The 14,591-nt window shown below is 32.1% G+C and overlaps 1 protein-coding gene across 5 annotated transcripts in view; it reads left to right on the top strand.

Annotated features, from left to right (window-relative positions):
* The window catches only part of GRID2 (glutamate ionotropic receptor delta type subunit 2), a 1,554,413-nt gene that overhangs the window by 929,007 nt on the left and 610,815 nt on the right, over positions 1-14,591 (top strand). For all 5 annotated transcript variants that reach the window (XM_035294542.3, XM_035294543.3, XM_002745586.7 and 2 more), the window contains 2 exons: positions 2,442-2,495; positions 11,495-11,668. In XM_035294542.3, the coding sequence (XP_035150433.1) occupies positions 2,442-2,495; positions 11,495-11,668 (228 nt within the window). The remainder of the gene's footprint in view (positions 1-2,441; positions 2,496-11,494; positions 11,669-14,591) is intronic.

Here is a 14,591-nt window from a genome sequence, read left to right as displayed (position 1 = left end):
TTTTTCTGATAAGCTTCGTATCCACTCATTTATTTATAGGGCAGGGTATTTTAAAAATTCATTTAGTAACCTTAATTGGAGACTAAACTTTAGGACTAATGATTTTGGAATAGCTGGTCCTATAGAACTGGTAGAAGACCTGAGAGCTTGAGAACCCGAAAGTGATTACAGTAGACTCTTACTCAAAAATGCACATTAAGACATACAGTACTCATACTCAAGGTTCTCAGATACTTAGTGCACACCTAAGTATAATGAAGCACTATCAATTTAGAACATGAAGATAGATGGTTTATTTAGTTATCTGTAGTAATGTGCTAAAAATTGTTTGCTTGTAATAAATTTATACTGCTAAACTATCTTGTATGTTAATACTCATGAATAAAACCAAAGACCAGAAGGAGAGATTATCTCCTTGCTGACCCTAAGCAACCAAAGTACAAAGCAACCCTAAGTACAACTAGTAGAATCATTGGCTTAGACAACACATTTGTCTTTCTTCTTCACTGAAATACAAGATTTGTGCCTCAATATTATTTCATACTTTTGCCTAAAATATTTTAGATGAAGAGCAATGAGTAAATTTCATGTTCTAGTTAAGTTACTGATAAGTTATCGTCCTATCGCTTACCTTCTACTTAGTCCATAAATGCTGTTACACAAAACAACTTCTCATTTAGTAATTTCTACAGGTAATGCAGAATGCTTATAGCTTAAATTTTGCTTTATTTGATTATATGGTGCAGATTATTATTTAGCTTAAAAGGAGGATAATTTAAGCTAAATTGAACCACTCTACTACTACTGCCTCAGAAGTATTTTAAATCTATACTGCCTATATATTGGTATTTATTTCTTTTTCTCTGAATTCTTTCTAGTTACATACTTTAGTAGTGTTTTCCTCCATTGTACAACATATTTCTCTTTATTTTCTTGAGAAACCCACTTTCCTTATATCTGAGTTTCCAGTTTGAAGTCTTTTAATTCTAATGCAGTCCCACGTATTTTCTAGTGCTTTTTATTGTTAATAAATTATTCATTATTTGTCTCTAAGATGATTTTTAAAAATCAGGAAATTAGAAATAAGGATTACCATAACTTGTATAAAGTGGGATTTTTTTAAAGCTAAACTGAAAACTGCCGTAAGTTATATTTTAAATTTCACCTGTAAGTTGATTATGCATCTATTTCAAAACTGATAATTATATCTTCAATTCTCTCTTATTTATAATCTGTACATCTCAGTAAAGTCTGAGGGACCAACACAATGTATAAAATAGTATGAAACTTGCACCAACTATTAAAAAACAAAGATTCTGCAACTATTACATACTTTGAAAAAACACTGAATCACATACCAAATATATTTCCAATTTTATTTTTTGTGACACAATGCACCCCTTGGCAGGTATTTCTCAGTAGGACAAAGAATAGCCACCAAAATGCAATTCACATTTTATAACAACTCCTTGATATCTATTGGAAAGCATCTTTATCTGAAACCTAATCATTGAGTATTCTTTCAAAAAATAGCAGAATGACCTCTTATAAAGTAGCCTTACCTATTATATGCAGTGCCATGCATAAATGAGAACATGTCTTAGAATATGTATGATAAGATTTGGTAGAGTGGAAATCTCGATACAGATAGTGCCCCTACTACACACACACACACACACAAACACACACATCTAAGCCTTCCTTTTTTGGCCTAAGCCAAGAATCACTTAGAATAAATGTATCTGAAGTTAGTCGAACAAGAGGGCTGCCCATATATTTTTGTTTTTCCTTGTAAATATACTTTATTTCTTTACATCTTATTACCAACTGAAAGCTACTAAAATTTCCTACCCATGCTTTAATGCTAATACGTTGCTTATCAGTTTTAGTATTTAACTTTCAGATAATTTTAGAATTAGAACATTTTAGAATACACATGACAAAGATTTTTAGGAGAATACAGAGCAGTTTACAGAGTCAAAACAGTAGAAAGCACATACACAGAGAAGTAGCAGAAGACAAGAATATTAAATTAGAGCCAGATTGTGGGAGCTATGTACTTTGATATTTATTAGGTAGATGATAAAAAGCTATCAGAGTTTGTTTTGAGTAGGGAGTGTGATTTGAACTTTTAATTCCATTCTCAGTTGAATCACAAGACAGAATATTTTATTTAGATATTTTTTCTGCTGAAACCCATGGTTTTCTAGGTTTTGATGAATTATATTTTTGAATTTAATTAGCAAGTCTACAATGCATCTTTGTGTCAAACACAAATGCTTCTAAAGTGTTTTTGCTAATGATTTTTCCATCTTCAATTGAGTAACAAAGTCCTTTCTAATATACAATTCATTTTTTGTCATTTGCAAAGTATATTCATTTAGTTTGGTTTGTTTTGCCTGATTAATTTTGACTGATAGCTGGTTTGTTTTCTATTCTAGGTTGTGGAGACTAATTTGGTTGCTTTTGACTGTCACTGGATCATTATAAATGAGGTAAATCTGAGTAAACTTCATTGTTAACTCTGTGTCCTCTTTTCACATATATAATTATAGCAATTCCAATGGCCCTGAATTTTTAAGAGGAAACAGAACATGAAGTAAACATTGAGCTTATTGAGTGAATGCTGTTTAACAAAAATAGAATGAGCAGTTTTTAAAAATGATAAAGGCATTTATATGAATAAAATAAATGGAAAAAATCTTTCTCACTGAGCATCTCTTAGCTCTTTCTGTTGGCTCATACTGCCTGCTCAAGAAGATCATCTTTATAAAAAGTACAGTTCTACTTTGTAAGCAAAGTTAACTCCTCCCAGTGGAGTGCTTGTGTTCCATTTATATTTTAATGTTGTTTCTAGAACTGTTATGTCCACCCTCCTTACATGAGTATTAAAAAGTTCAGCATATGAATATGAATAAACAGAGAACAGATTTTTCCCTTTTCATAAGGAAGTACAACTGTTTTCAAATCTGTAGACTTGTCAAATTCTTGTGAAAGTCTTTTGATTTTGCAAAGATAATGCATAGGATTAAAAATATATTACAATTTAAAAGCTCTGTAAAATAACATTGTTCCATTAGCACCTGCCAGTCAGAAATGGAAGGAACAATGAACAGATCAGTCATGGACAAGTAATGTGATCATGTAGCTTTTTCCTCAACAAGACTTAGCACTTGGTTTTACCTATTATTTATGAATAAAAATAATGTACTATTTATTATACTAAATAGAGAATTCTAGAATAATAAGATTTTTTTTAAGGGACAAAATAGTATTTTTAGATAGGAATCCTGGTTTTATAGTCAGCAAGACAGGTTCAATCCTGGCTATAAAACTTGGTAGCTGTCATACCAGGGATATCAGCTTCCTGTGCCTCAGTTTATTCATTTGCACAAGTATAATAACAGTTATTTTGCAGGTTTAAATAAAAGTTAAATGAGGTATTATCAGATGCTCTTAACACAGTGCTGGAAAATGACACACTCAAGAATAGACCTGCAATAATGATCATAACACATTAAAGTTGAGAGATCATTCTCTCATGTTATTTTATAGAATACTAAACCATATTCTATGTAGTACTGAGGAAATGAGGTCCATAGAGAAAAGAATGACTTTCCTTTGTTTACACAGAAAAGTAAAAGTACTTTCGGGTTTCAAGTTGTTTCTCCTACATTACACTTCGTTGATGGAATGACCCTTTTTAGTTCAGAATAAAGACACTGAAAACATCTTTCAAATCTGCCAAACTTTAGTTTTCTATGAATTTTAACTGTATTTCTAATGTAAAAATAAGATAATCTTTTTCTGAGATTCCCTCAGGCAATACGCATATGGAGATCTGCTTTTCAATAAAGTTCTGATACCTTCTAAGTTTCTAGTATGTCTTAATTTTTCATGTAGAATTACTAAATGTTGAGATAGAGGGCAAGACAAAGCAAAAGGAATTTAACAAACCTCCATAACTTTTCAAATTAAATATTTTCATTTCAATTTTTCTTCAAAGAAACTAAATTTCAAGGAAATTTAACAGTTTATCAAATATTCCACAATTATTAGTGATGATAATGGAATTTAAAACAAGTCTTCAGTGTGGAGCTTTGGTTGGCTTTGTTTTGTTTGCTTTTTGTTTTGTTTTGGCCTTTAAGTTCAGGGATATATGTGCAAGTTTGTATGTAGGTTTATTGTACATGCAGGTTTATTGTACAGATTATTTTTTCACCCAGGCATTAAGCCTTAGTACCCAATATTCCTGAACCTTTCCATCTTCCTACTCTCTGCCCTTCGGTAGACCCCCATGTGTGTTGTTCCCCTCTTTGTGTCCATGTGTTTTCATCATTTATCTCCCACTTGTAAGTGAGAAAATGAGGTATTTGGTCTTCCAAATAGTTCCTGTTCCTCCATTACTTTGCTAGGGATGATGGCTTCCAGCTCCATTCATGTTTCTGCAAAGGACATGATGTTATTCTTTTTTGTGATTGCACAGTATTCCATGATGTATGTATACCACATTTTCTTTATCCAGTCTACCATTGATTGGTATTAATGTTGATTCCATGTCATTACTATTGTGAATTGTGATGCAATGAACCCATAGGCATGTATGTGTCTTTATGATAGAACAATTTATATTCATTTGGGCATATACCTAATAATGGAATTGTTGGGTGAAATGGTAGTTCTGCTTTTGGGCCGTTGAGGAAATCACCAAACTGTTTTCCACAATGGTTTACACTCCCATCAGCAATGTATAAGCATTCCTTTTTCTTCACAACCATGCCAACATCTGTTATTTTTTGACTTTTTAGTACTAGCCATTATGACTGGTTTGAGGTGACATCTCATAGCAGTTTTGATTTGCATTTCTCTAATGATCAGTGATGTTGAGCTTTCTTTCTTATGATTATTGGTCACATGTATGTATTATTTTGAAGTGTCTGTTCATGTCCTTTGCCCACTTTTAAATGGCGTTATTTGATTTTGCTTTAACTTTGCTTAAATTTCTTATAGAATTTAAGGAATAGACCTTTGTCAGATTCATAGTTTGCAAAAATGTTCGCCTATTCTGTAGGTTGTTCACTCTGATGATCGTTTCTTTTGCTGTGTGAAAGCTCTTTAGTTGAATTTGATTCCATTTGTCAATTTTTGCTTTTGTTGCATTGCTTTTGTCATCTTTGTTATAAAATCTTTGCCCATTCCTATGTATTGCCTAAGTTGTCGTCCAGGGTTTTTATAGTTATGGGTTTGACATTTAAGATTTTAATCCATCTCGAGTTAATTTTTATATGTGGTATAAGAAAGGGATCCAGTTTCAATCTTCCACATGTAGCTAGCCAGTTATCCTAGCACCATTTACTGAATAGTGCATCCTTTCCCCATTTGTTTTTTCTCAGCTTTGTCAAAAATCAGATGGTTATAGATATGCAGCCTTATATCTGGGCAATCTGTTCTGCTGCATTCGTCTATGTGTCTGTTTTTGTACCACTATCATGCTGTTTTGGTTAGTGTAATCCCTGTATTATAGTTTGAAGTCGGGTAGGATAATGTCTCCAGCTTTGTTCTTTTCACTTAGGGTTTTGTTTTTTGATAATTATTTTTATGGTTTACATTTTGGAAATTTCCTCTACCTTAATTATAATCTGGTGTGAGCTATTTATTCACTAGCTTTTTTTTGTTTTATTTTCTAGATTTTTTAAAAAGATCCTTTTAATCTTTTGTTTTTATATCACATCCTACGTCAGACATGGGATAGACTACACAGATATCCTGATGAGAAATCAGCTAGAGTCATTTTACCTATTCATGTCAATCGAGCTGACTAGAAACATAAAGTGACTTCTTACCTCCTTAGAGACATGGATTAAGCTAGAGGAATTGATGCTTACAAATGGCTGTTAGCCTCTATTGGTTGATAAGATTACCCAAGAAACCCCTTAATTATTTTTTTCATGTCCAATTTAATGTCTACAAGCATACCCTGAACTTAAAAGTTTGAACTGAAGTAGAGCTTCCAAGAACAACGTGGTCACTTACCCACTGTTGAAGGCTCAATTTGTACTTTGGAGGAAATGACCTCTTCATATTATATCGGTGTAGCCTGAATAGCATGTATTTCATTGGTAATAAATAGTATGGAAAGAAGAATAAAAATTTATGTTTTATTGTATTTTTCATAAGCATTATGATTCATGTTGTTAAACTTATTATATTTTATTTTATAAAATATTCATAATGAAAATATTGTCATTAAATGAATACATCATAATTTGGGCCACTATTTTGCAAAATAAAACATCCATATAAACAAAGCAATCTAATAACTGGTAAATAACTCAATAAATATTAGAAGCCTAGAAGATGATTAAGGAGACCTGAATTCTTTTTTCATCCTTCAAACCTAGGTTTTTTACTGTAAATTGTCTAATAAAACTTCACCATAACCATCACTGAAACCTTTATCTCTTTTTTATCTGCAGCCCTGCTTTCTTATCTCCCAGCAGAGGAATAATTTCTTTTGGCAAGTCAAATTGCCTAACTTCTTAAAAATACAATGTTCACAGCCCATAACATTTATGTTACATTGGTTAATACTTTTGTCTGAACAAGGTCAAAACTCAGATAATAAGCAAATATTTTCTGTATTTTCACCCCTACAAAAAAAATTATTGGCCAGTATATACAAAATCAACACTCTTACTTTCAAACTATTCTATTCACCCACCTTATTATCTCATTCATCCACCTCATTCTGAAATATGCCTCAGAAAATGACTTTTACGCTGTTCTTGCACACTTTTCATTACGTGCTTATTTATACAAATTTATAATGGATGAATTATAATTATCCCTAGTTTCTATAAAAGAAAAAAACATGGATTTTTCAAAATTACTAGAAAGCTAAAAAAAACTCTAAATGTAATAATACAAAATCCCTCAAAATATGCAAAAGCCCATTTTGGCTGAACATGGAAAACATGAATCTGTCTAGTTTTGTTTTTGTTGCTATTTTTTGTTGCCAATTTAAAAATGGGTTGCACACATTGATTTAATCTTATTGCATCAATAGTTTTTTAAGGAGGGAATATAAATCAAAGTTGGCATTGTACATCATGATACAAATTGATGTAGAAACTTGAAAACAATGTATTTTATTCATTTGCATTAAGTGTGCTATAATAATGAGAGGCTGTGCTAACTCATATGGTGTAATCAATCATATGTTAGTACTTGGTAATAGTATTTATCTTCTCCACACAATCAGTGGATCCAGCACAGAACAGAACAGCCTTTCCATACAAGTATTGTCATCACTTTAGGGCCCTGAGGCAGATGGCCTAACACTTTATTTAAGTTTTACAAAAGTTAGAAATTCAGATAGGAAGATGTGCACTGTTCAGAGCTGCAAGAAGTTCAACGCTTCCTTCCATTGCCCGATAATATTGAATATGACCTTTGTTGTCTTAATGTGATTTTACTAGCTTTTTGGTTTTTACTTAATTTGAATAGTTTAAGACATTATTCTCTGTTAATCATTCCTGAGTATTACATTTAAGGAGAAAGTTGTTGGTTTCGGTTTGCGTTTTTTTTTTTTTAATAGAGTTTCACTCTTGTTGCCCCGGCCGGAGTAAATGGCGTGATCTCCGCTTACCGCAACCTCTTCCTTCCAGATTCAAGCGATTCTCATGCCTCAGTCTCCTGAGCAGCTAGGATTACAGGCATGTGCCACCAGTCCTGGCTAATTTTTGTATTTTTAGTAGAGACAGGGTTTCACCATGTTGGACAGGATGGTTTCAAACTCCTGACCTCAGGTGATCTGTCCGCCTCAGCCTACCAAAGTGCTGGGATTGCAGGCATGAGCCACCATGCCCAGCAGGTTTGGGAGGTTTTGTTGTTGTTTTGAGATTTTAAAAACCTATATGTGTAATGGATATTTTTCATTTTTTCTAGTTTAATGATGAATTGAACCGCTCAATTCTAAGCTTTCAAGTAGAAAGTTACCATTCTGCTTCTCTTCCTGTTGGTAAATAGCCTATAGTTGGTTTTGTTCCATTTTTCAACATTTGCATAATTGAGTCATATTAATGTTAAATTTTATGGAAGCATCAAAGGGTCATCTTTGCTAGAATATGAAAAATATAAACAAATAAGAAAAAAATACACCACATAGTAGATGGTTTAATCTCAATACTAAACTCTGTCTTATTTATAATTGTTTAACATTTTAAAGCGTTCTGGTATATAGAATTAAAATATCAGGTATCAGTCTTTAGAAGATGATAAAATCTTACCATTCATTTATTAATTAGATTTTATATTATCAGCATCTATTGAATACCTACTATGAGCCAGAATATTTGTTAGATGCTAAGAGGCATAAGAATGGGAAAACGGAAACTATTTCTTTGAAGTAGATTTTTTAGTCTAAATGAGCATCTAACCTAATGGATTTTGAGAGTCTTTTCTTCCCCAGAATCTTATTAATTTAAATATAAAGCTGATATACCACAAAAATTCAGGAATGATTCACTTCTCCTAACATTTCTTCTGGGAAATGACTGTTTCTAGATAGAGTTGTATCCCCAGAAGGTATGTTAGCATTCTTTTTTCTTCCTTGGATCTTTCACAGTTCAGGATTCAACCTATATTCAATTATTAAAGCAAAGTGAATAAGAATATTTTGCTGGACATACCGACTTTGATTCTTAGTAGTTTTTAAATATCCTTTACTCCTAAATAAGTAAAATAGAAAAGTTAACTCACTAAAAAACATTTAATCATTTTTATTGTAACATTAATTCTACTTTTATAAATATACTCAATAAAATAAAGAATATATAAGAAAGAAAATAATTTTATAATCTGGGTTCTTTAAATTACTTAAAGCTCAGGAACGCTATATATCTTTTAAAAGATTAAGCTATTTTGTGGTGCTGGGGGCTGAGGAGAGTCAGTGCTTTTTTGGTAAACTAGTTCTTCACATGATTATTTTTAAAAATCTGACAGTTTAAACCTTTTAAAAATCAGAGCATTAGAATAATATGGATTCTAGTAGATTGTATAACAGGTTCATATTTTAATACACAAGTTTATTTCTGGATTTTTTCCCATTTAAATGGATCGCTTTATAGATTATACGATCACTTGTCTTTCGGTGTTTATGTATCATTGCATCTGCCACTCTTGAAATGCCCCTTTTGGAATGCACAAGTAAAGTTCTGTAAATATAAAATAGCTGCCTAATCAAGTTTTCATATCACTGTTAAACTGTTTTTGAGATCAGATGTCAAGACTAAAATTGCAAGTGAATTTTTTGAGACAGACTGCCTGTTAGTTTCATTTAGAATGGCAGATTCTTTCTTCCCAGAAAATTACTTTCTCTTTCCTTCCTCAAATAATAATAGGCAAAATATAGTCAATTCAAATTGACATTTCTTCAGATATATTTTAGTTGTTGAGGTGCCTGAGAACTTTATCTTTGGAAACCTGTAAAAGGTAATTAGCCCTTTTCCTTTATTGTGAGTTTGAAAAATGTCCTCTTAGAGCCTTTGGCTCATGATAGATGACTTCATCATTCCTTACAGAATCATCAGGAAATGAAATGCTGAAATAATGTATCTTTACAGTTTTAATTTCTACCATTTATAAATATTAATCTAAATAATTCCTGTTAGGAAATATGAGCTTATATAACTTCTTCAGAGACTATTTCTTTTTATGACATTTATAAATTCGTCCCATAAACAGAGTACTGTGAATGAAGAGCTTCAAGTCTTCCTGAATCTTTGTTTATAAACTGAGAATAAATAGCATATGATTCAGAGTATCATCTAGCAGAAAATGAGATAATAAAGTAATTAGTATTTTATTTACCATATAGTAGATACTTATTAAATAAATTTTTATCTGTATGCTGCTTTGTAGTTCATTATGAGTGGGATAGATAGAGATGGTGCTGTATGATAAAAATGTTGATAAATCTTAATAATGCTGAAGCAAAAATGACCATATATATAAGAAACCTTAGTTAATATTATGAGATAAGTGGTACACTTTTTCACTGCCTTTCAAATGAAAGTCCCTATCTGTATCATTTAGAGTTAAAAAAAATTGAAAGACATTGAATAGCAATATTCAAATTAATTAACTTTAAAATATATCTGGTTAAAAAGCCAGAGCTTGAAATGGAGTTGACAGGGCACTATTTAATCCTACTTTGTGAGTAGATTACATAGAACTTAAAAGTGACCTGCTCTTTGCCAATTTTCTGGTGGCCAGTGAAATGACACAGACTAAAGGGAGAGGACAGCATTTTAAACTGAGAAAAACCATTTTTATGGCACCGTAAGGATTGATTAAATGCCCAGAAATACAGGATATTACACTAGATCTAGCTGATGGCAGGCATTATTTTATTTTCAGAAAAATCTATACTTCATAAAGATCATAAATAAAGGATAATTTTTTAAATCTAACATATGCTATAATAAATAATAACAGGTAATTAATCAAAAAGAAAATTTACACCTGTGAATTATCTTTTTTCACTATCATTTTTCTGTAATAACTTCTTAGATCAAACATCTCACTGCAGCTCAAAACTTATTTTGTGTCCAATCTTTTATTTCTGTTTCCATAAGAATTGATTGAAACCAATAGTATGTCAATTACAGACTTCATTGGTTTAAAATGTTCTAAATGAACATTATTAAGCACAGACTTCTCTAGTAAAGACTACCTTAAAACTAAAATTTGTTTTGATCATTTTTTTCTAATTCCATTTGGAACAGATAAAATTTGTTTAGATAAAATTCATTTAGATAAAGAGTACTGGGTTTCTCCCTCATCTCATTCTGATTCAGACTGTAGTAAACAACAGAATTTTTCATCTATTCCTTACCAAGAGAAACACACAAGTTAATATCAATAATCCTAATAATTAGAAAAACTTCATATGCATCCTGTTACTCTACTTGCCTCAATTAAAAGCCAAATTTTTTATTGCTTATTATATGTGTGTGTATGTCTGTGCATGCATGCATGCACATATGCATATGTATAACTCTTACATGGCAACTACCTTTCTAGATACTCAAAATAATAGGTATTTGAAAATCACTAATAATGAACTATAATAGCAACTTACTTTGTGACCTTTTTAAACGTTTTGACCACACCTATGTTTCTAAAATGTTCAACATTATAAATTACAGACTTATTATTAATAAACATATCTAAATCAATTGCTCCATTTAGAGTTGCTTAGGCACTAATGTGTATAATTTAAAGCACAGAAAGCAAATGCAAATGAGTTGATCAAGTTGAAAATATGTTGCTTTCATTTAGATGTGCACTAAATATTAAGCTTTATGTGTTGCAGTGGATTCAGAATATATTATAGTAACAGGATCCCTAACATTTACAGATAACTCATAATAGGTTTGCATTTTGTTACAGTATTAAAGTATCTCTAATTCTTCCACCTCTTATCTTATAGGAAATAAACGATGTGGACGTACAGGAACTTGTAAGAAGGTCAATTGGAAGGTTAACGATTATTCGGCAGACATTTCCAGTTCCCCAGAATATAAGTCAGCGGTGTTTCCGTGGCAACCATCGAATATCTTCAACATTGTGTGATCCAAAGGATCCATTTGCTCAAAATATGGAGGTATATTATAAATGCCAGGGTATTTCTTCCAGGGTGCTTTGTTGGGAAATTTTAAGGAGAGCTTTATGACTTGCATTGGATTTGTAATTATGCATGTTATTTCTGAACAGTTCTCCTCCTCCAGCAATTTCATAAGTCTGACGGGGAGAAAGTGCCAAGAATTCCCATCTTTGCTCCTTTTGATCTCATTATAGAAAAATTTCCACTTGTTTAATAAAAATATAATAAGTAGAGGTTATTTTCTTCTAAACAAGTAGATACATAATATTTCCCATGGGAGAATTTGTAACTGATACTCCTGATTCCAAACTCTGACTTATTAAGCTAATAAATGTGTTTGACTTTTCTGGCATAAGAAGGACATAGATATTTATTCTTTCTCAAAAGATTAGTCTCCAGTTTGAATAACTGCAACAACAACAAAAAAAGTTAGAAATCACAAAACTGCTGTAGCATTGTATGGTCATATCCAACTCTGAGAGGATATAGCTGAAACTTTCAACATCCAGAATACAACAAAGAATTTGAAAGGCAAAAATAATATCTTTGAACAGCAAAACAGAGACCACCAAGTCCCTGTAGCTTACTCATAAGAATGCCCTTCAAATACTTACTTGATGCCTATTTCTTTTTCTTAAGAAAAAGCCTATCTGATTTTTTTCACCTTGCACTAGAGATCTCAATATGTCAATTTGAAGGGGGTGTTACACAAAGCAGGCACACTAGACAACAGCAGGGAGCCTTAAGGAGCCCTCCCAAGGCAAGAGACACGGGAAAAATCAATCAGATAAACTAACTCATATATCCTGTCAGTATAGGACTCTTCCTGCAAAAACAAATCTGTACCATGAAACAACTCCTAAAGGTATCACTCCATTGTAATCCTAGCATATAAGTTAACATTTAAACAATAACCCTGAGATATCAGCAAATATTAAAGTCATGGCCAATTTTAGAAGTCAGCAAAACCTAATGTATTTTAGAAACCTGTTCTTTAAAATATTTACTATAGAAAACATTTTTGTACTTCATGATTTTCAGTTTTAACAGTTTGGAAATAGAACCTTAGGAAAACTAGTTCCTCTCTAATAATACTAGATAAATAAGATGATCTCTATCCTTAATCACCCTTGAATTAAAAAAAAATGATTTACCATTTATCCAACCATTTCTTCGAATTATTATCATAGTAGCGAGTGGACTGGCTCCAGGATCATGCCCTGCTACTTTCTGTTTCCTACTAGATTTTAAGCTCCTTTTGAATAGGTCCTTTCCATGGCCAGGTGCTGTAGCTACACCTTTAATCTCTGCAATCTTGGAGGCCAGGGTGGAGAATCGTTTTAACCCAGAAGTTTGAGACCAGTCTTGGCAGCAAGACAAAACCACATCTCTGCAATAATAATAATAATAATAATAATAATAATAATAAAATACAAAAATGTAGCCGTGTATGGTGGTACATGCCTGTAGTCCCAGGTACTCAGCAGATTGAGGGGGGAGAAGAATCACTTGAGCCCTAGAGGTCAAGGATGCAGTGAGCTAAGATTGCGCTACTGTAGTCCCACCTGGGTGTCAAAGTGAGTCCCTGTCTCAACATCAATAGTTCCCTTCAATAACCCAGCATCATAAGTACCTATAACATGCTTCTCTAGCTTCTCTACCATTTCCTCCATCGTACATACCACAGTGCTTTGGATTTGTGTGAATATACACTTTTGAATGTAATCAAGGGAAAAGCAAAAGTCAAAATAAGTCCTCTGAAGCCTTAACAACGTCTCTTTAAATTTCAGTTCCACCCTTATGTATATGTATACTAGTTCATTCTCACACTGCTATAAAGTACAGGAAAGAGACTTAATTGACTCACAGTTCCTCAGGGCTGGGAAGTCTCAGGAAACTTACATTTATGGTGAAAGGAGAAGCAAACGCATCCTCACATGGCAGCAGGAAAGAGAAGTGCTGAACAAAAGTGGGGAAAGCCCCTTATAAAACCCTCAGGTAGCATACAAACTTGCTACTATCATGAGAATAGCGTACAGATATTATCTTTTTCATGATTCAATTACCTCCCACTAGGTCCCTCTTATGATATGTGGGAATTATTGGAACTACAATTAAAGATGAGATTTTGATGGGTACACAGCTAAACCATGTCAATATGCCTATAATGGCCCATGTTTGCATTTTAACTGGTCATGAATATAATTGATATGAAAATGATAGAATTCTAAATAGAAAAAATAAATGAAATAATTTTGATTTAGAAAATTATAAAATATTAAAAGTTGCTTTTGTCAAAAGAAGTATCAGGAAATGAAGGACAAACTTAAGAAAAATTATTGACTGTGTCATTTGGGAAAAGAAGAAATTATTTTACAGCATGTTTGCCTAACAATATAATCTTTCTATTTCAGTTGTTGAGGACTTCCATATCTGGGAACATATATTTTATTTATGTCTATATTCCTAATCTTAACTGAAACAATAAAGCTGTATGGGAAGTACCACCTTCCTTCCGACCCATACCTTCATCTTGGTCCTGTCAAACCCACAGATAGAAGAAAACTACCTTTGCTTTGAGGATTTGTCATATAATAACATCCCTCTTATGTGTGATAAAATTTAATCTCTGGACTGTTACCTATTTTAATATACATAGAGAAGTAAAATTTAGAAAAAACAGAAAATAAATTTTATAAGTTTTTAAATTAGTGACCAAAAGACTAAAACCGAGGATTAGCTGAAGTTGCAAAATAAATACTAAAGAACACCTTTTAGCTAGAAAACAATGTTTTTAGCAATATATGTAACAAGCAGGAAACGATCCATTTACTGCTTGGTGGAATTAATGTTAATTTGGCTGCTAATGGAGAAAAAAACAGAAAAATTCTAATACTTTTGCTTCTGCTTTCTCCATCTAAGA

The sequence above is a fragment of the Callithrix jacchus genome, chromosome 3 (genome assembly GCF_049354715.1).
Source record: "Callithrix jacchus isolate 240 chromosome 3, calJac240_pri, whole genome shotgun sequence".
In the NCBI taxonomy this organism is placed as follows: Eukaryota; Metazoa; Chordata; class Mammalia; order Primates; family Cebidae; genus Callithrix; species Callithrix jacchus.
The sequence above is the reverse complement of the archived record's forward strand: the minus strand, read 5'-3'. Positions and strand labels throughout refer to the sequence as shown.